Raw genomic sequence first — 22,255 nt, forward strand, 5'->3', positions numbered from 1 at the left:
TGTCATGGAAGAGTACTTTATGAATTTCAAAACTGATCAGTGATAGGAGGTGAGAAGTATATATTTTGTAAAGATAGTGATTAGATATTTATAGATAATGACCCTTTTTTGAGGAAGAATGAACATGAATGATAAAACTTTATATAAAATGCTTTCCTTGGAGCTCTTGGTTTTAATAGGTGTTTATTCTATACCATATTATGTATGCCAGGTACTCTTCTGGGGAATGGATATTTATTTGATGGTGAGTAGCACACAAAGCTGCTGTCGTAACTGATCTCAGAGTAGTCTTTTCTTGTTTTGTGATAGGAGAAAGTGTTATATCAAATAGCTTCGTGGTGAAGAGTACTGACTTTGGCGTGTTGTGTATGTACAGATCATAGTGGTATCACTTGCTGGTTGTGTCACCTCATTTAATTTATCCAAGTTCTCTGAGCCTCCATTTTCTCATCCATAAGTTGAGAATATTAATACTTACCTCTTGGTTGTTGAGAGATTTAAACAAGATAATTTCTATACAGTATTTAATAAGCTCAATAAAAATACGAAAATGATACACAACAAAGTATTAACCATTACATATTTTTCTTACAAAAATGACCTTTCCTATTGAGAGATGGCAGTTTGAAGGATATGTTTGCATTTTTCTTTGAAGGTGATATTACAGCACAAGAAATGTATGTAAGTCCTTTATTCCTCATATCCACCTGCCCTACCGTCTTGTTAACATGGTTGAGCTTCAGCCTTTAGTCTCTAAAGTCTTTTCTTTCTCTCCTTTTTGTGGAACTGTCAAGAAGCATATTGACTATATTGCTTTAGTTTGTTAGTTTGCTTTAGTTTGCTTTAGTTTCAGATACCAGAAAGGAATCTGAAGTCACTTGTTCATTTAATATAGACTGTGGGTGAGTAGCCACCAGATAGAATTGGTACTCTGAGTTGATATCAGACCAGTGACCCAGAGATGATAGTCTCTTGTATCATTAATAGTCCTCTGAGAAGTTCAGTCTTTAAGTTTAGTGTTTATTTGTCACAATCTAGAAATATCTGTTATACCGGAGTGTCAAGATTCCAGGCATATTGTCATTTTTAAAAAGAGATAATAATATTTAGCATAACTGTATACTTTTTAAAAAACTTTAATTAGGAATTTTCCTAAGGAAATAGAGGTCTTTAAATGTTTCTCCCTTGGGGTACCTGCGTGGCTTAGTTGGTGAAGCATCCGACTACGGCTCAGATTATGAATCTTGTGGTTCATGAGGTCGAACCCTGCATCGGGCTCTGTGCTGACAGCTCAGAGCCTGGAGTCTGCTTCAGATTTTCTCTCCTTCCCTCCCTCCCTCTCTCTCTCTCAAAAATAAATAATAAACAGTCAATTTTTTTTTTCAATATTTCTCCCTCATTTTCTGTTGATGTTTTCATATGTCAAGTGCCTGCGGATGCCAAATTTATAATTCTGATTTGGTTTTGGAGTAGCTTTTTTCTAACTTTAACACTGTTATAGTAGCAGTATTCTACCTTGTTTACCAGGTCAGTTTGGGTGTTCCAAGAAGCAGGTACCAAAATGGGATTAGTTGTGCAAGAGATTTATTATGGTAAGCACCTGTGATGGATAAAGGGGAGACCCTTCAGACAGCAGTACAGGTCTGACCCTGTAGAAGGAAAAAGGAAAGGTAGAATTGGGTAGGAAAAATACCAGACTACAATATGTTTCTGAGAAAGTTTCAGCCAGACTGATGGGGAGTCCTTGAGATAAAATTGCCTTTAGAGTAATCCTAGGTTCTAGTACCGCCACGGTACTCATTCGTTGGCTGGGAGTAGCCCAAGGAAAACATGACTTAGGGTGAACTCCCAGAAGATCCAAAGGTGTAGCATGTGGAGGTGGTGAGTCAGCGATGCTCTCTGAAGCAGGTTCTGTCTGAAAGGAGGTCTGAGCTGGCTACTCTGTGACTGCCACAGTTAATAACACTAAGAACTACAGTGGCAAGTACACATACGTTTTATTTAATCTTATCACCAACTCTGTGAGGTGTCATTCATGAGCAAATGGAGACATTGAGAGCGTAAATAACTTACCCTGGATCGCTGAGCTAGCCATTGAAGAACCACAATTGTAACTTAGGCAGGATTCTGACTCCTGTGTCTCAAGCGTTTAGGTACCTATACCAGACCGACTACGTGCATACCAGAAAAAATCCTGCTGAACTTACTGTTTGCATTTTTTGATGCATGTCTTCACTTGTCAAAAAAAATACATTATGCTAGTTCCACCCCATCCCCCTTTTCTCCCAGTATATTGAAGTTGTACTACAGATCTCTAGCTACAGTAAGCAGTTCTCCAAGGATGAAGAAAGAAAATGTACATACACATAGGAATTTCTTTTCCAGAGCTAAAATTGACATTTTATAAATAATTTCCGTGTTGCAAACTTGAGACTAAGAAATCACAGCAATTCAGTGATATGCATTTGGCATGAGTCAGTTTTAGTTCTTAGTGCTTTTCATTGGAAATGGCATAAAAAGTAAGATTTCTTTGAATTTTTTATGCTGTGGGCTTACAAGAGACAGAAGATGTTTTTCTCTTATAGATGTCTGGCAGTGCATGGCAGCAGAAGTAACGAAAGGGTCACAAACCCCAGCAGTACTCCCAGGTCACATGCACCCTTAATTTTTAAAGAATCTAGAGACAACCTAAGCAGTTGATAACAGGTCATTTCTAGGTGATAAAGAGTATTTGATATGGAGTGCTGCTACACTAGCATTTTTATAGTCATTAGATACAGTAGTAGGTGTATGTACTTTTAAGTATGTAATGTAATTGGTAACTGAATTACAACCTTTTTTCTTTTTTTTGACATTTGACATTGATTTTGAGGTCTTAAAAGTTTTCTTTCAAGCCTTAAAAAAAATCTGCTTCTGTTTATTTTTATGTAAACACTTTCCATAGTCATTGACTTCAATATAAATGCAATTGGAAATGCCAAAGGCAGCTACTGTTATAAGAGAGACACGGAGACGTAGAGATTATAATTCTAGTAACTACTGCCAAAAGTGCTTATGCATTTTTCTTTCAGAAACCTTTGTATTAAACTAATTTTAAGAGCTTTGCTTAAGAAGAGAGCCTCCTTTGAAAGTAAACATTGGGTTTACATAGGTTGATGCTTTAGAAATTTAGTCTCTCAGTGACCTAGCAGTTGATATGAAAATATGAATTTGAAAATAAATAGCATATTGGATAAACTGTACTATACTTATGAAAGAAGCCAAAAAATTATGGATTAAGCTGAATTTGGAAATAATTACAGTTTTGAGTCGTAAACCAGATTCGTTATTAAAATGAAATGATAGGTCCTTGACCCTTGGGTGTGCTTGGAATAAATATGGAACACAGTATTGTTTTTAAAACTATTTTGCTTTTATAAGCTAAGACAGATGTACAAAAAAGATGCAGTTTTTATTTTGTATTGGCAGCTTCCAAATATTTAGTATCTATTTCCAAGAGTTGCAATTAGTAAAGCAACCATGGTACTGAAATCTGCACATCCCACAAGCTAATTATATTTGCAAGGTCAGAGTGAATACATATTTTCAGAAAAATAAAGGGTTATATAAATATGTGTCTTCTACTTGGCTGTTATATCACAGTTTGTTGATCTGGAGTATAATGTGTACAATTCACAAATTTGTCTGATAACAGAAAGTGGTGTGTGATTGTGTTTATTTTACTAACCAGTATATTCACAGCAATCACTTCCAAATATCTCTCCAGTAAAGATGTGTTAATTACAAAACAGACAAGGTCTTCTATTATATTAAAGCTACTAACAAGAAGACAGCAGGAATCACACATGTAAATAGCATCATCAACCCCTATTTTAGTCCTCTGTTTTGATCTGTGAGTTGCGCATAGACCAAAGGTGCTATTAAAGACTGAGTGTATGAAATAGGCAGCATTATATGAACAAAATTTATTCAACAAGAAAACAGACCTTTAACATGAATTTAACAAGCCTGAGAAATTATAAACTATCATATGCTGCAGATTCATGCAGTGATAATAAACAAAAAAGGAAAGTAAGAGGTTTCCCTAAGCTAGCCAAACTGCTAATGGTTTTGTTATAAGCTGTCTACTGTTGCAGTGACCTCTGAAAAGTCTCAAGGCACTTGTACCAGAAAAAATTAAATGGTCAGGCTGGTGGATAGATTCAATGTGGTATATAGGATTTCAGCATGGGAAGGAATTATAAAAGTCTAGCATCATATTCCTGAAAATATTCTTTATAGTTTAGTTTGGAAGTTTTTGTTAGTACATATTAATGAGGTAGTTTTTATGCAGAGAGTTTTGGCTAAATTACTATTTGGATTTGTAAGATATAAACTGAACTGGTTTAATGTATGTATATTTTAAAACAAACTGTTTAGAAAATTCATATAGCTCCAAAAATGGATTCTTTCCCTTGTCCCCTCCCCCAAACCTTAATTAATCTTTGGGGGTTCTTTGTGCAGTATATTGTATCTAAGATACCGTTCTTATCCATGGAGTGACCACTTTGCTGTCATTGTGTTGCATCATGCTGTAAATACATAAACATGGAGAAATGCCTTCAGCTTATACACACCTCCAAGTGCTCACCAGGGCTTTTTCTTGAATCTTACTGTGGCATAATTAACACCTTCTTCACCCATTGCTCATTAGTGCACTGGACATTAATGAGTCTATTTTGATAGGTTGCTCTAAAGGAGAAACCCACTTATTCTCACAGCGCAGAAGGCAATTATAAAATTGTACAGAAATTAAAATGTAGACTATATTGCCATATTTATATTTTTATTGCGTACTAAATCTAATTTTGGTCTGCAGGTTGTTGAACATGTTAGTTTCCTTAAGACAGTTGCTATAGCGATGGCAGCAAATTCCTTTAATCTTGGTGTAGTTAAAGTATTATTTTCTATTGGCTATCATATTGCTGTTCAGGAATTGTCAATCTAAGCATGTAATTTCACACAGGCCATCATTTATTGAGCAGTGTATCACCTTTAAAATGTTTTATTTAATATAATTTAATTTTTTCTATTTTAGATTTGTTTCTAACTGATCATAATATCTACTTAGCTGGTATTTTCATTTCCTTTTTATGAAGTTTCACACCTGCTTATAATATTCCAGAGAAATATTACAGAGATTTTTGCATGTAAAATAGCTGCCTGCTGTTTGTTTAAAAGTGTTCACTATAAAAAAAATACATAGACATTTTATTGTGATATATGATGGAATTTTCATAGTTCTGTAGGATTGTTTTTTTCCTACAAATGATTTTACTAAAATTTTAAAATGGAATCAAAGGTTTCTAAGAACAGTTGGGCCAAGATGATGCTTTGCTCTTAAGTTTACCACAACACTTAAATGGTGGAAGTTCTTAATCCTGCATTTATTTAAGTACATCTGTCTATTAAAATGGTCATTTTTCTCCTTTTGCTTACATTTTAATTTTACCTTATGTGTTTTTTAGTAGAAAATTTTACTTCTTTGTTTTTTAAACAAGTGATTGAAATTATTTATGATGTTTTACTAAAGCATGCCTGATATTAGTACCTATTTTTATTATTGCTATATGAAAATAAATGATTAAAAAATTTTAAGTATAAGCAGGAGGTATAAACCTAGGCCATATTCATTTATATATAAATGTGAAAGTTGAGTCTGAATTTCAGTTATTGTAGAGGAAAGAAAAAAGTTTCCAAAACTATTAAATCATGTATGTTCTGGGGATACTTGGTTTTATTTTGAGGCAGGAGGACTCTTTGGGGAAATTCAGACTGTTAGAAATAAAAGCAAAATTCAAAGTTGATTTTTTTTTTTTTTTTTTTTTTTTTTTTGGCCTGCTGGAGTGGATACTTCTTGTAATGCTTCGGTCTAAGTTTGTATTCTTTGATACTGTTTGTTGACCCTTCATGGTAGCCTTTTAGAAAGGGTGATTTTCTTTTTCTTTCTTTAGATTTTGTTCTTTAGTGTACAGCGTGCATACATAACTCTGAACAGATTTTTCAGATGTGATTAGATTTCATGTGGCTTAACTTAAAAATAAATTTTATTTTCTACCTCTTACTCAACTAAACTTACTCAACTATACTCAAACTAATACAGATGGGAAACAGTCTAGTTGATGGCTGCTTTTATAACATTAATAAATCTCAGTTAAAGCACCTTTAAGGCAAATATAGAAAAATACATTATCTTGCTTAAAATTTTTTTTATGTGACAGCAGTATTGAGTTTATTATCTAGGTAATTGATTTAAATTCCCAGAAAGAAGTATCTGTCTTAAGTCCCAGTGCTTTACATAAAACTTAAACGAGTTCTATCAAATCCATGACAATGAACAGAAAAAAAAAATGTTAGGATACTATGTGATGGTTGTTAAATTTCTTAATATAAAAGAACAGATAATACTGTATCATGTAAGACTATGTACTCTTTTTTTATGGAAATATTGAATACACTTAGAAAAAGATGATACCTACTGTTATTTCTGTACTATGAACTTAGGGCCATATCATTCTATACCATGTTCCTGGCTTAAAGCACAGATGACCTTGGTTTTTTCGTATTTGCCTCCTATTCTTGACAGTGGCTTGGATATTTAAGGCCATCAGACAAGGTATAAAGTCTTTTATAGTCACAAGAAGTAAAAGGTATCTGACTAGAAGAGAATACGTGGAGCAAGTGCCTTGCTGGCTGTAATTTTGTTGTCATTTCAAGTACTGTGGTAGTATAATTGATGTGACAGGGCTGGGCTTTACATGTGGTCCCTTAGCTTGTGCTCACTTTCAGTTTTAGTTTCTCTTTGTCATTCATTTTGATTAGGTAAAATTTAGGTGACAAACATGCACACCAGTGAAGGCTGTTTGGTTGTGTAAGTTTAGTAATGATGTATTTCAATACTAAAGATGCAAAGTTAATGTTTTTCTTTACTGCTTCATGAAAATTGCAATAATTGGTGTCACCTTACATTACAAGATAGAGGGTGGTGTGCTGATGGCACAGTCAGCAGGAGGTTCTTTTTTATTAATATTATAATTAAATGATTTTCTGGAAATAGGCCAGAAACAGATGCAAGTTGATCATGCCTTGTCCACTGTTGCTTGGCATCATCACTTGCTTTTTAAAAAAGAATTGACCAGACACCTTATTTTTACAGGTTGTTATCGATGCCTTCAGATTGATCAATGCTAATATGATGGTCTTAGGACATGAACCAAGACAAACAACCTCAAATCTGGGTCATTTAAACAAGCCATCTATCCAGGTAATGCCTGTATTTGATAATGTGTTAAAACTCTGTTTTACATTTTAAAAGCCTATTATAAATGGTCATATTAAAATCTGATACTTAGCATTTTAATTTGTTTGCAATTAGTTTTTCTTGTGCTTGAGAAGATGATTATGGAAATTCTGTTGCAAAAGTTAGATTTGCTCATTTATGAGTCCATTTTTTGTGGAGTCTTTAAACTTTCCTAACATAGTTTGAGGATACCCTTTTTGGGAGCATAGGGGAGCCTTTATCTTGAGAGTACCTTATGGCTTTGCATGGTTAACATTGTAGTCAAGGACCAACACAAGTTTCAGGTAGACTGCGTTAGGTATCACTATTGATTGGTTAGTAGACATTTCTCATAGCATTAAAAATGGGAAAATTGATACACCTTGAGACAGAATTCCTAAATGGTACTTAAAGTTTTCTACCTTTTCTTTGTTTACTCTCCACATTTAAAACAAATTCTACAAAACATATCTGTGTATTACTTTTGATTCATTTATGTCTTGTTCTAATAATGTCAACCGTCGTTCTCACAGTTATGTGGGCATTTAATATCCTCTTGAGTGATTAATGTTTTCTGTGTATCATTCACGTGTCTCATTGTTTTTACACAAATCTTTATTGTTTGCAAAGATTATTTTAAATGTGTTTTTAAATGCACCACAAATTGTGTCTATATAGTTAATTGCTTCTCTGAAGATTAATTAAATGGACAGAAATACCAGTTTGGTTTAATAGAACACATAGGACAAAGACATTATAGTAGCTATTACTTCTTGCCTTCTGAAACCTTGCTCTGTCATATGATTGTCTTTGGGGAGTTGTGGCTTTGATAGTTAACCATGGTTAAGCCTGGGTTACACTCTGATAACTTTATACCTTTAGATGCTTACTTTTGTAGCAGTCGCTCATCTGAAATTTTCCGAAGTGAAATGTTTTGTTTCAAAGAATTGAGGTGTGTTGCTTTTGCATAAAATTTTTTTACAAGTCAGGGAAAACTGCAGAGTTTAATGAGTATGAAATAAGCTACCAGTGTTTTTGATTGGGTACAGACAAGCCCATGCTTGTATGTTCCAGGAGAATATATTATTGGACCTGTTTAGCCTGTGATAATGACCTTTCTTATAAACCCCCGTAGTATCATACTGCTTCATTATTTTTTTGCAAAAGGTTAAGTAGCATCTCACAATCCAAGATCATTGTGATTACTACATGGTATATTTCTGCCAGAAGTTTTTACTAATTGCAAGTCAACAGCCACCTGTTGCCAATTTCATGTCTTAAATGTAAACACTGCTTTTTAACTTTATAAATTGAGTAAAATCAATATTAAAATCTGTTTTTTTCTACAGCAGTCCAGTTTTTATTTTTCGGTGCTACCTTACCGTCTGTCATTTAAGGTAGACCTTATAAATAAAGCAAGTTCCAAACCCAAGTTAGAAAGACCTGTGTATATAATAGCTGCAACATCATTGTTTTTCCTTTCATTTTAGTTTGTTTTGCCTTGTAATTAAAATCTGTAAATATATTTATTTCACAGTTTAAATAGCGCCCATCAGAATGTCATCTGAGTGCTTAATAGTTTTAAGACAATTTCAGTACTAAAACACTCAAATGGGATTAAGCCAACAAGTGACAGAACAAAGCCACACCTTAAAACTATTTCTCCCATCCAAGTACTAACCAGGCCCAACTCTGCTTAGCTTCCGAGATCAGACGAGATCGGGCGTGTTCAGGGTGGTATGGCCATAGACAAAACTATTTCTTAGTTTTCTAAGACAAGCTAGAAAGAAAGCAATCCAGAAGAATCTGAAATGAATGGTAATATTTATAATGGACTTTTAATATATGTTAGCAGAATCTTTGACTTGGGGATCAGGAGCCTTTCCAAAAGGCTTTTATTTTGAAGGAAAATTAGTTCGTGTTAAGAGGGGCCTTCCTCCTAAACCAACTTCTTTGTAACTGGGGATAGAAACCACTTATGCTGGTGGTTACTAATGCTTCTCTAACATTGATTTTTTTTCTGTTATACTTACAGTAGTGGGGAAAATTATGATTATTTTATAGATTACTGTTTAATAATTTGAGGAAAATTCAAAATATGTTAAGAAAAAGGTTATAAAATAGGATATAAAGGTTCTCTTAGCAAATCCATATTTTATAAACTGTGCCTATGTATCTATACCAAGATATTAGCATTGATTACTTTTGGTGGTGGCATTATGGAATTTTTTTCCTGTTTTTCCTTTTCCGTGGTTCCTAAACTTACTACTGTGAAACGTTTATTACTTAAAGAAAACATTATTTTTAAAACACTAAAACAGGGTTGAAATAGGTACCATAAAACAAAGCTAATAGACAAAGTTTATGTTAACTTCCATGTTTTAAATAAGGGAAGCCATTTTAATCCTGATAGGCAGAAGTATAGTGCCCACCCTATGGACTTTTGTTTTAATATATGAGACTTTGTATTATTTTGTCCTTGGAATATTTGACCATTATTGTCAAAGGTAATAGGATTGAGAGTTAACAAGCATTTTATTTTAGTAACTAAAAATTTTAAACTATATTCCACTTAAACTGTTAAGAGCATTTCAAATCTTTGAGAACCATAGTATAAGTGAAGCTTGGGTTGTGAACTGCATGGAAATTTGGTAACTTTTGATGCACAGATGCATTGTGCAAGGACCGTGAGCCTCTAAGTGTAGCCCTGAATACAATTGCATTGTCTAACAGAGTTTTAAGCTGTTTGAAAAACTTTTTTTGTTGTTTTTGTTTTTGTTTTGAGGAGTTATAAAACTATTGCCCTGGAAGGAACCATTGAGGCCCAGAAAGTTCAAAATTTGCCCAGGTTTCATAGTGAATTAACGTAGGAACTGATATTTATAACCTGTGCTCCTGGTTCTTTATACTGCACTTGGAATTTAATTACATAATGAATTTTAGCACAGATAATATATTTATACAGTTCAAAATTTAAAAGGTACAAAAAGGTAGTTAGCAGAATTTGAATAAATATTTGAATAACTCAAATGGTGATTGATTTTGAAGTTTATTTCACTATAATGATTACTTGTATACTTGTTTTGAATTTGTCATGCCAATAAAATTATGAAGCTCTACTCTAAAGATGAACTAAAACAGCATAGAAGTAACCTGGAAGTTAATCAGCATATCTCAAAACTCCCCTTTGTCTATGGTCCTCCAAACCATTCTTAATCTAGAACAGATAGCACCTTACTCTGATAATGAGTACCAACCTAGGCAGAATTTTCTTCTTGAAAGGTTACAGGATTTGAGCATAGAAAACCAGGATCAGGATATACAGGAAGCACATAAATAAGCTAAATGCTGTTAGTAAATCCAAAATATACTATCATAGAAACAGTGTTGTAAAAGGTGGCTGGTTTCCCAGGCCAGCCACTGAAAGCTTATTTAGCCCATAGTATACAATATTATAGAATAGAATCAGACTTTTATAACAGTGCTTCTCTGAGAAACTGCTATGGATTTAAAAGAAAAAAAATTTTTAATGTTTATTTATTTTTGAGAGAAAGAGAGCATGAGGGGGAGAGGGACAGCGAGAGAGGGAGACACAGAATCGGAAGCAGACTCCAGGCTCTGAGCTGCCAGCACAGAGCCCGATGTGGGGCTCATACTCACAAACCATGAGATCATGACCTGAGCTGAAGTCAGATGTTCAACCGACTGAGCCACCCAGATGCCCCAAAACTGTTGCAGATTTTAAGTAGCCAATTAATGAATGAGCTTTGGGAATGAACCCTGTTTTACTGAAGATTTTCCTAAATTTTCCTAAGTCCATCATATGTTTGTTAAGTGTAAATCAAAAAATTATGTAGTGATGTTTTAGGAACTTTCCTAGCTGTATAACTTTCTTCTTTATCTCTCTGACATACTGTGGCCTTTTTTGTATATTCTGTTTAATTTGTAATTTGACCCTTCCAAATGGTTAGTTCTCCCTCTTGAAAAAACTAATCTTATGTTTGGTATATGCTGCCTCAACTTGTCAACTAAATTGGTTAATTTTTTTTTTTTAATGTTTATTTATTTTTGAGACGGAGAGAGACAGAGCATGAACGGGGGAGGGGCAGAGAGAGAGGGAGACACAGAATCGGAAGCAGGCTCCAGGCTCTGAGCCATCAGCCCAGAGCCCGACGCAGGGCTTGAACTCACGGACCGCGAGATTGTGACCTGAGCTGAAGTCGGACGCTTAACCGACTGACCCACCCAGGCGCCCCTAAATTGGTTAATTTGAGAGAATTTAATATTCACTGAGGCTGAGTTTGGGGGGCTTATGTGGAAGGAGGACTGTACCTGGCCGAATTATTGTGATTTGGAATGTGCTGGTGTTACACAGTGCTCACTTACGCAGTGAGTAAGTGAAACTGGAAGACTGCTTGGGGATATCATTTTATTTAAGCTTAAATATTTTTTATTATGATAACTACTACTCTTTCATGCTGTGTTAGTTTTACCTCTTTTACCTAAATAATGTTAAGTGAAAAGTAGGTAGTGCCTTCAAATCCCAAACTGTATATTTTAGCAGTATAATTACCCTCCAAAATGTAGACTGTGGGCACACTGGCTGATTTTTGCGTTTATTGGCTATAGGTGTTACTAGCTTTATGCCTACTATGTAGAAGTATGTAGTTAGGGCATTGTACAAAGGCACTTCAATGAGGGGACAATTGGCAACTGAAATCTAGTGTTAAGTTCCACTCTCCACTTGGGCTTTATCCACGGGAAGGACTAGTACCTTTTTCTGATTCTTCTACCCAGAGGATACACTTCCTAATTTACACAAATACTAGTACATATTAAGGGAGGCCCTGATTAATTCCACTTTTTTTTTTAATTTTTTTTTTAACGTTTATTTATTTTTGAGACAGAGACAGAGCATGAATGGGGGAGGGTCAGAGAGAGAGGGAGACACAGAATCCGAAACAGGTTCCAGGCTCTGAGCGGTCAGCACAGAGCCCGGTGCGGGGCTCGAACTCACAGACCACGAGATCATGACCTGAGCTGAAGTCGGAGGCTTAACCGACTGAGCCACCCAGGCGCCCCTAATTCCACTTTTTGATCTGCATAGCACAGCATTTGTGAGCACTGAAATTTGACTCACTACTGATGATTATTGAGATGAATAAGGATTTAATAGATACATTTAGTACTTTAATTTTGCACATCAACCATTTTATTATAGCAGATGTTAGGATAAGAATGGATTGTTATAGTACATATTAAAATGTTTTAGTACTTGGTGGAATGATTTTTGCTAGTAGCAAAGTTTTAAAATAAGACTGGCTATGCTTGTTTTTATCCTGGTCCTTTAAAGTGTAAAGACTTATGAATCCAAGAATTTCCTAAGATACGTTGTGGCATAGTATGGTAGAAAAAACATGGGCTTTGGAGCCAGAAATACTCAGGTTCAAATCCCATCTTTGCCTTGATATAAAACTGGTACAGATTAAGAATTGTGTTATATTTTCTTCATCTGTCAAAATACAAATAGAACCAGTCTACCTTACTGGGTTGTTGTGAAGAATAGAAGACTTACTGTGCAAGACAGAGGCTGAGTATTCATTAAATGTTTCCTTTCTACCCCTTCCTCCTCTACCTCAGTACCTTAAGACCTTAACTGTAAAATTCCAACAATTAGAGAGTGTGGTGGTGGTTTTGGTCAGCTTTAGCTTTATATTTGAGTTACGCCCCGAACGCTTTTTGTTTTTATACTTGTTGAACATAAATCCAAGGTGTATTTCTGTACTTTAATGTCTTACTAGGCAGATAGAGAGTCTCCCAGAGTACCATTCTGAACCCCATTTGAACGTCTGTTGCTAGCGTTCCATTATTTGAGCAGTTGCACGTGGATTTCATCACAGACAGATTTCATTGTTTCTTAATAAAGCCATGTCATTAGCTTAAATTTTTATTATGACCTTCCTGTTTGTCTTAGAAGACAAGTGCAGTGGAAAAAATTCTGGTTAGTGAGATTGCTCTCACTGGTTAAGATCATGAGGTAAGAAATGGACTTTGTTAATTTGGAGACATGTGTAGACACAATTATTTGATTCTATATATGACTCTGTAGAACTGAATCAAGAAACAGGGAAACCCCAGATTAATGTTGTGTGTGAAAAGATAAGTGTATTATTATGACTAAATTTTAGGCTTTTCTTTTGAAATAACAAAGAGCCCCTAGATATCATAAAATCAGACTTAACAAATTAAGTATTATTTATAGATTATGAATAGTTAGTTTGTAACTTAAATTACAGTGAGGTCAGACCCGGTCTCTGACTCTGAGCAAGGCTACTGAAACTGTTGAATTTGTGCTGCTGTGTATGATATTTTGAAGAATGTGTGACCTGTACTTCTAAACCTTCTGAACTTATAGCTGAAAAAAAAAATACATTTTCATTTATTTAGGTTAAAAGACTTTTTTTAGAAGATGGTAAAGATACTATTTACAGGATATGTCAGCAGTTTTGAACTTTTACATGCAAAATATTAATTTGTCCTTTTCTAATAATTTATATATATAGGCATTAATTCACGGACTAAACAGACACTACTACTCCATTACTATTAACTACCGAAAAAATGAACTGGAACAGAAGGTAAGTTAAAATTTTTATCTTAGAAATCCATTTAAACTATTACCTAGTATGTTTGAATTTGATGTGTTCGAATATTTTTTCATTCCAAATGAATTTCAGGAACATAAAGGAATATTTTATTGGACATATTAAAGACATTTACCTTATTGGTAGGTGCTAAAATAGAGAATAAGTAGGAAATAAACGTTTATGTTTGGTTGTATGAGTTACTATAAAAATCTTTCTCCTCATTCTGTGATGTTTCTGATTAATGTATCTTTTCTAATAAAATAACCTGGGCGCCTGGTTATTCGAGGTGTGCCTGGGTGGCTCAGTCAATTGAGCGTCCAACTCTTGGTTTTGGCTCAGGTCATGATCTCACAGTTCACGCTTTCAGGCCCCACATCAGGCTTCACGCTTCACACACTTCAAGCAGTGTGGAGCTTGCTTGGGATTCTCTCTCTCTCTCTCTCTCTCTCTCTCTCTCTCTCTCTCTCTCTCTCTCCCCCCCTCTCCCTCCCCCTCTCTCCCATTCTCTCCCCTTCTCTCTCCCTCTCTCTCTCCCTCTCTCTCCCTCTCTCCCTTTCTCTCTCTCTCTCTCTCTCTCTCGGCCCCTCCTCTGCTTGCTCTCTCTGTCTCTCAATAAATAAATAAACTTAAAAAAAAATTAAAAAGGGAAATGCAGTAGTGTTTTCAGATATTTACAGCTACATTCTTACCCTTTTTATACTAGGCAATTTTATTTTATTTTATTTTTTTTAATTTTAATTCTCTTTAATTATGTTTTTATTTTTATTTTTTTAATTTTTTTTTATTTTTTTATTTTTTTTTATATATGAAATTTATTGTCAAATTGGTTTCCATACAACACCCAGTGCTCATCCCAAAAGGTGCCCTCCTCAATACCCATCACCCACCCCCCCCTCCCTCCCACCCCCCATCAACCCTCAGTTTGTTCTCAGTTTTTAACAGTCTCTTATGCTTTGGCTCTCTCCCACTCTAACCTCTTTTTTTTTTTTTCCTTCCCCTCCCCCATGGGTTTCTGTTAAGTTTCTCAGGATCCACATAAGAGTGAAACCATATGGTATCTGTCTTTCTCTGTATGGCTTATTTCACTTAGCATCACACTCTCCAGTTCCATCCATGTTGCTACAAAAGGCCATATTTCATTTTTTCTCATTGCCACGTAGTATTCCATTGTGTATATAAACCACAATTTCTTTATCCATTCATCAGTTGATGGACATTTAGGCTCTTTCCATAATTTGGCTATTGTTGAGAGTGCTGCTATAAACATTGGGGTACAAGTTATACTAGGCAATTTTAAATTTTGATTACCTTAACAGTTACCTCACATCTTGGTTATAACATTCTTTTGTTTCTACTATTTTAGGATTATTTCACCTAATGCCAAATATTTAAGTCTGCCTATTGCTTTTTGAAATTATAATCAGAACTGTTTTTTTCTTTCTTTACTATTACAATTAGTCATCTTCCAAATTAGTTTCTTGTATTTCTCTCTGAGAGAGACTTAACATAATTTTTAAGAGCAGTAAGTACTATTGATAGCCAATACATTTTGATTCCCATGTGACTCTCTGGTCCAAATGTGACGAGTAATCAGTAGTAAACAAGACGTTTCTTAACTGGTTGAAACTGTTTCCCACAAAGGTACCTTAGAAGGGTATTCACCTGTAGCACATGAGGTGAATGAGAAGTGGGATAAATTGGGCTGTTCATAGTGCCCCCTCTTTCATTTTTTTAAAATTATTTTTTACTTTTATTTATTTGTTTGATTTTTTAAATTTACATCCTAGTTAGTTAGCATATAAGGCAATAATGATTTCAGGAGTAGATTCCAGTATGGAATCCCTTATATATAACAACCAGTGCTCATCCCAATAAGTGTCTTCCTTAATGCCCTACCTATTTACCCATCCCCCCTTACCCCTTACCTATCCTCCCACCCACAACCCCTCCAGCAGCCCTCAGTTTGTTCTCTGTATTTGAGTCTCTTATGTTTTGTCCCCCTCCTTGTTTGTATATTATTTTTGCTTCCCTTTCCTTATGTTCATCTCTTTTGTATCTTAAATTCCACATGTGAGTGAAGTCATATGATACTTGTCTTTCCCTGACTAATTTCGCTTAGCATAATATACTCTGGTTCCATTCACATAGTTGCAAATGGCAAGGTTTCATTCTTTTTGATTGCCAAGTAATATTCCATTGTGTATGTATATGTGTGTGTGTATATATATATATATATATATATATATATACACACACACCACACCTTCTTTATCCATTCATCTGTCAATGCTGCCTCTTTTCAACCAGATGACCCCTAGTTTTAATCGCATTCATATATTGTGGGGAGGATGTGCTGTATAAGGCTTTCATTAAAAGGAGACTTTTGTTTTTTTTTTTTAAGTTTTATAATACATATTTTAAAAGGTCAAAGCTATATCCTTTTGTAGTTCATAAGCGTGATTGGGTGTTCACACCGTTGTGTGACATGTGCCACCCTTAAACCTTGTTATGGGGGCGCCTGGGTGGCTCAGTCGGTTAAGCGGCCGACTTCGGCTCAGCTCATGATCTCGCAGTCCGTGAGTTCGAGCCCCACCTCGGGCTCTGTGCTGACAGCTCAGAGCCTGAAGCCTGTTTCGGATTCTGTGTCTCCCTCTCTCTCTGACCCTCCCCCATTCATGCTCTGTCTCTCTCTGTCTCAAAAATAAATAAACGTTAAAAATATTAAAAAAAAAAAAAAACAAAAAACCTTGTTATGACGTTGGCACATTACCTGTCTGACGTAAAAAATAATAAATAAATAAATAAATAAATAAATAAATAAATAAATAAATAACAAAATATAAATAAAAGGTCAAAGCTACCAGTAAACTCACCCAAAGGTCCTGTATGCTTTGAGCATGGTGATGAGTGAGGGGCTGCAGGGGCCAGTTCTTTGCTGTCCTGAGGGGAGACAGAGCCATTGAGCTCTTTTGCAGCTGCTTGCCTGTGTCCCAAAGTTTACATCTGCCGTGATACATTTAGTTGATAGCTTGGAGTATATTTTCAACACCTATTTTTAATTTTTACAGAATAGATACTGGCCATGAAAAAGAGCACCTGTCAGATACAAACTGAAAATTTCGTATATGTGAATATTTTTTTAGTCTGATACCTGACACCCAACTGGTTAGAAATATCCATATAATTACATCAGCTTTCCCCCTTTTTGGTACCCCCCAAAATTTAGCCACTATCCTTGACATTAAGGACACATGTGCAAATACCTACATAAGTTAATTAATGTTATGCTTATGCTCCTAATAGCTTAGTTCAGGAGCTTTTATGGTAACAAAAGCCCTACCTTTACTCTTACCCACCAACCTGTATAATTAACTTTAAACTTCCTCAGGGGTCCCAGTGGAATCCTTGTTCAGGCATGGTAGAGATATCCTCACGCTCTGTGGAAACTTTGCTTTGGAAGTGGTAGAAAAATCCAGTTCTCCACACTTAATTATAGGTAGTTTTATAATACATATAGTTGTAGCTGCACCAAAATTTCCTGAAGATATATTATCTAGAACACTTATCAGTGGAGAAGATGGGAAGCAGTCAAAAAAATTGGAGTTAGTTGTGTAGGATTTTTTTCAGGTTACTCTTGTCTCTCCCTGGGCCCTTGAATGGGAATGGAGGAATTTGGAGCTTTGTGTCTGGCAAAGTCTCATAGGTGATTTTTGACATGCACCTTTTTCTCTAGCATAAGAAAACCTTTGTACCACATGTAACTGCAAATCTCTGAGCAAGTAGAATCGTTTTTCTAAACTATTCTAGCTACGTCTTCAGATTACAGCTCATGGCTCTCACAAAATAGACTGGCTGTAATGGCAACCAGATTTTTTTCACAGTGATTTTAGCAGTCATTTTAAAAAGTTACTCAATTGTAAGTTCAACTAAAGAATATTTGTAGAATAAGACTAAGAAAAACTGTCTTAAATACTCTAAACTTGAAAATTTAGGAACTTCCAGGAATTACATACTCAGAACTAGGAGTCCAGTTTGAGAAACAGTGAACTAAGGTATTTAGTTCCACGATCACTAATAGAGTTTGATCCTAGTTTGCTGATTTGATTGCACACTGGATAAATCTGTGATTTCCTGCCCAGTTTCATGACTTTTCATTTAGACAGTAAGGAAGTTTTCATTTTAAAAATTATGGGTGGAATATTAGAATTGAAAAGAAATTTATTATCTAATATAAGCCCCCAATTCATAAATATGTAAACTGAGGCACAGTAAGATTTACATGAAGTCATTCAGTAAATGGGGCATTTACCTCCTTACCTTGGTATTTGAAAGCTGGACTGTATGAACTATTAGAGACCTTGTGTGTAACATAGCAGTTTCATCCATCCATCCATCCATCCATCCATCCATCCATCCATTCATTCATTTATGCATTCAACAGGTGTTTATTGAATGTTTGTTATGATTAGATATTGTTCTAGAATCTACATCCTGGTGATCTTGAAATCAACTGGGAAAGTTTCTACTCTTTTGATATTTTAGTGAGCGAGAAATGCAATAATAAAATTTTGAAGTGTTGATAATGTTCTAAAAATAATGATAAGGGAAGAAAGATGTTTGAGATAGTGTGAGGTGGCTTTTTTATATAATGTGATGAGGAAAGCCACCTATTTTTAAGGAAATGAGAAAGGTAAGCCATGCAAAGATAAGGAAAATAGTCTTTGTGACAGAAGGACAGCAAGTACAAAGGCCATGAGGTTGGAATACTCCTTAGGTTATATTAATATAAATTTAGGAGAATTCTTACTAGAATTTAAGTTAATAAAATTAAATTTTAAATTCATTAATTCCAAATTTTGTGAAGTTGTTTCTCAGGACAAGTGAAGAGGTATCCTCAATACAGGAAAATAATCACTCTTTATATTTTTCAGATGTTGCTAAATTTGCATAAGAAGAGTTGGATGGAAGGTTTGACACTTCAGGACTACAGTGAACACTGTAAACACAATGAATCAGTGGTAAAAGAGATGTTGGAATTAGCCAAGAATTACAATAAGGTGAAGGTTACTTCCCACATTTATTTCTTATAATCTTTAGAATACATATGATTAGATGGCAAGTATTGTATAAATATATACATAGTTAAAAAATAGAGTGGCCTATTTTATAGATCAAATAGTAAATATTTTGGACTTTGAAAGCCATCCAGTCTGTTGTAGGTACTCAACTCTGCTGTCGTAGTAGAAAAGTAGCCACAGACAGTATGTAAAGGAGTGAGTGAGGCCGTGTTTCAGTACAACTTTAATAAAACAGGCAGCTGGCTAGATTTTAATTTGAAATTTTTTGATTATCCAAAGGGCTTTTTCTTGGGAGGGAATGGGAAACAAGTAGATGTAGGATAATAACAACAGCATTTAATACTTCTACCTACAGTTTAGTTTACGAGCTTTTCTTTTTTCCATTTAATAAGTGTCTCTTGAAAACCTGCTATGCACCAGGCACAGGGGGTATGGTAAGAAGCAATACTTGTCCACACAGAACTTATTTTCTGGTAGGAAAAACACAAAGAAACACAATATAATGTATTAGGATTAGTGCTATAAGAAAATAAGTGATGATGATGTAAGGAAAAATAACTAGCAGGGTGGCTCTGTCATTTAAGCATCCAACTTTTGATTTTGACTCTGGTCATGATCTTACAGTTCGTGCGATCAAGCTCTGCATCATGCTCTGCACTGACTGTGGAGCCTGCTTGGGATTCTGTCTCTCCCTTTCAGCCCCTTCCCTGTGGTCTCTCTCTCTCAAAATGTATAAGTAAACTTAAAAAAAAAAAAGAATAGGGGAGATTACTTATATGAGTATGTTTAAAAGTTATATTTTGTAGAATCTCCTGAAAATGTTTATTGTATACTAAAATATATGTGGCCATAATATTCTTGTTCATAGATTTATATTTTTTTTATAATTCTGAAATTAAGAAAATACTTGAGCTGTGACTAAAGTATATCTGGGGGTGCCTGGGTGGCTCAGTCAGTTCAGCGTCCACTCTAGATTTTGGCTCAAGTCATGATCTCACAGTTCGTGAGTTTGAGCCCCGCATTGGGCCCACATTGACAGTGTGGAACCTGCTTGGGATTCTCTCTTTCCTTCTCTCTCTGCCCCTACCTCTCTGTCAATTATTTAGTCAGTCAGTATATACAACCATGCATACACACACATACACAAACAAACAAACTAAAAAATAAAATAAAATGTTTCTTCTGTGTTCTATTAGTTTCCAAGGACTGCCATAACAAACTGCCATAAACTGGGTGTCTTAAAACAAATACATTCCCTCATGATTATGGAGGCTAAAAGTCCCAAATCAAGGTATTGGCAGGGCCATGCTCCCTCTGAAGCCTCCAGGGGAATATCTTTCCTTTCCTTTTCCACATTCTTCAGTCCCAGGTTTTCTTAGGTTGTGGCAACTTTAATCTCTAACCATGGTTAAGGGTTCAACATATCTTTCTGGGGGACATGATTCCACCCATAACATGTATTTTACAGCTTTCTTGACTAAAACTCACATGAAAAACAGATTTTGGGGGCACCTGGGTGGCTCAGTCAGTTAAGCGTCTGACTTTGGCTCAGGTCATGATCTCATGGTTCGTGGGTTTGAGCCCCTGCATCGGGCTCTGTGCTGACAGCTCAGAGCCTGGAGCCTGCTTTGGATTCTGTGTCTCCCTGTGTCTCTGCCCCTCCCCTGCTCATGTTCTGTCTTTCTTTCTCTCTCTCAAAAATATATGAACATTAAAAAAATTAGAAAACAGATTTTACGTTTTTAACCAAGTACATGCAAATGTATATGTGTGTATATGTAGTTGCAACAAAAGTTTTATAAAACAATATTTACCCTTATTACATGTGATATATTTTTTCTCATTTGACTTAATTTTATTGTTTCAGTTATATACATACATATTATATACACGTACATATAGCTTGCAACCCATTAATGGATTGAAAACCTGTAATTTGTAAAACATACAAGTTTTGCAGGGTTTTGTTTACAAATATCAATTGCATATCTCCTGTACAAGTTGCAGTGGAAAACAGGGATCCTTCCTTCATTTTTAGGAAAACAGGCAGTAAAAAAAGTTTACAAATAATCAGAGTTGTAGGCTAAAATTGGTGTGTTCCATAACACGTCAGTATTCAAATAGTCCACAAACCAGCTGTATCAGTGTCACCTGGGATCATGTTAGAAATATAGACTCTCAGACCTACCGAATGAAAATCTATAGTTTATCAAGATTTCCAGGAGATTTGTGTACTCATTCAAGTTGGAAGTTAGAGAACACTACCATAGAGAATATAGTGAAGTCCTATAGAGATTCAGAGGCCCTTGCTTTCAGTTGTGGGAGACCCAGGATGCTATCTTAGAGAATACAGCATTTGAACTAGACCTTAAAGCATGAATAAGATTTGGACATACAGAGAAATGTTACCCTAGGCAAAATAAACATCACAGGCAAAGACCAGGAGACAGAAAGGCAAAGACACCTTTAGGAAACTGTGTTTGGCTAGAGTATATACTATATGAGGGTGAGTGGGGAAGAGTTTGTTTGTTTGTTTTGTTTTTTAATTTTTTTTTTTTTAACGTTTATTTATTTTTGAGACGGAGAGAGACAGAGCATGAACGGGGGAGGGTCAGAGAGAGGGAGACACAGAATCTGAAACAGGCTCCAGGCTCTGAGCTGTCAGCACAGAGCCCGATGCGGGGCTCGAACTCACGGACCGCGAGATCATGACCTGAGCCGAAGTCGGCCGCCTAACCAACTGACCCACCCAGGCACCCCGGGAAGAGTTTTTTAAAGTTATTGAATTCAAGTAACAGGATTTAGAATACCAGGATAGAGTTGTTGGGTTTTTTTTTTTTAATTTTTTTAATGTTTGTTTATATTTGAGAGAGAGAAAGAGACAGAGGGCAAGTGGGGGAGGGACAGAGAGAAAGAGAGAGACAGAATCCAAAGCAGGCTCCAGGTTCTGAGCTGTCATCACAGAGCCCAACACAGGGCTTGAACTCATGAACCATGAGATTATGACCTGAGCTGAAGTCTGACGTTTAACCAGCTGAGCCACCCAGGTGTCCCAGGAGAGAGTTATTTTTGACTAGGAGTATGATATCCCAGAACCTAATTTTAGAAATGTAATTTGACGACAGTGTAGAAGAAGGGCTGTGCCGGAAGAGGAGATTTGACATGGAGGTTCTGTTCAGGAGGAGCTTGCTGTTACCCAAACAAAAGGTACT

The 22,255-nt window shown here is 35.5% G+C and overlaps 1 protein-coding gene and 1 pseudogene across 2 annotated transcripts in view; both read left to right on the forward strand.

Annotated features, from left to right (window-relative positions):
- The window catches only part of PSMD14 (proteasome 26S subunit, non-ATPase 14), a 100,132-nt gene that overhangs the window by 66,636 nt on the left and 11,241 nt on the right, over positions 1-22,255 (forward strand). For both annotated transcript variants that reach the window (XM_025933826.2, XM_086718746.1), the window contains exons 8-10: positions 7,196-7,303; positions 13,882-13,956; positions 18,897-19,022. In XM_025933826.2, coding sequence (XP_025789611.1) covers positions 7,196-7,303; positions 13,882-13,956; positions 18,897-19,022 — 309 coding nt within the window. The remainder of the gene's footprint in view (positions 1-7,195; positions 7,304-13,881; positions 13,957-18,896; positions 19,023-22,255) is intronic.
- Positions 16,401-16,514, forward strand: LOC147578498 (small nucleolar RNA U13; annotated as a pseudogene).

This window comes from Puma concolor, chromosome C1 (assembly GCF_028749965.1).
Source record: "Puma concolor isolate L17-30 chromosome C1, mPumCon1.1.hap2, whole genome shotgun sequence".
In the NCBI taxonomy this organism is placed as follows: Eukaryota; Metazoa; Chordata; class Mammalia; order Carnivora; family Felidae; genus Puma; species Puma concolor.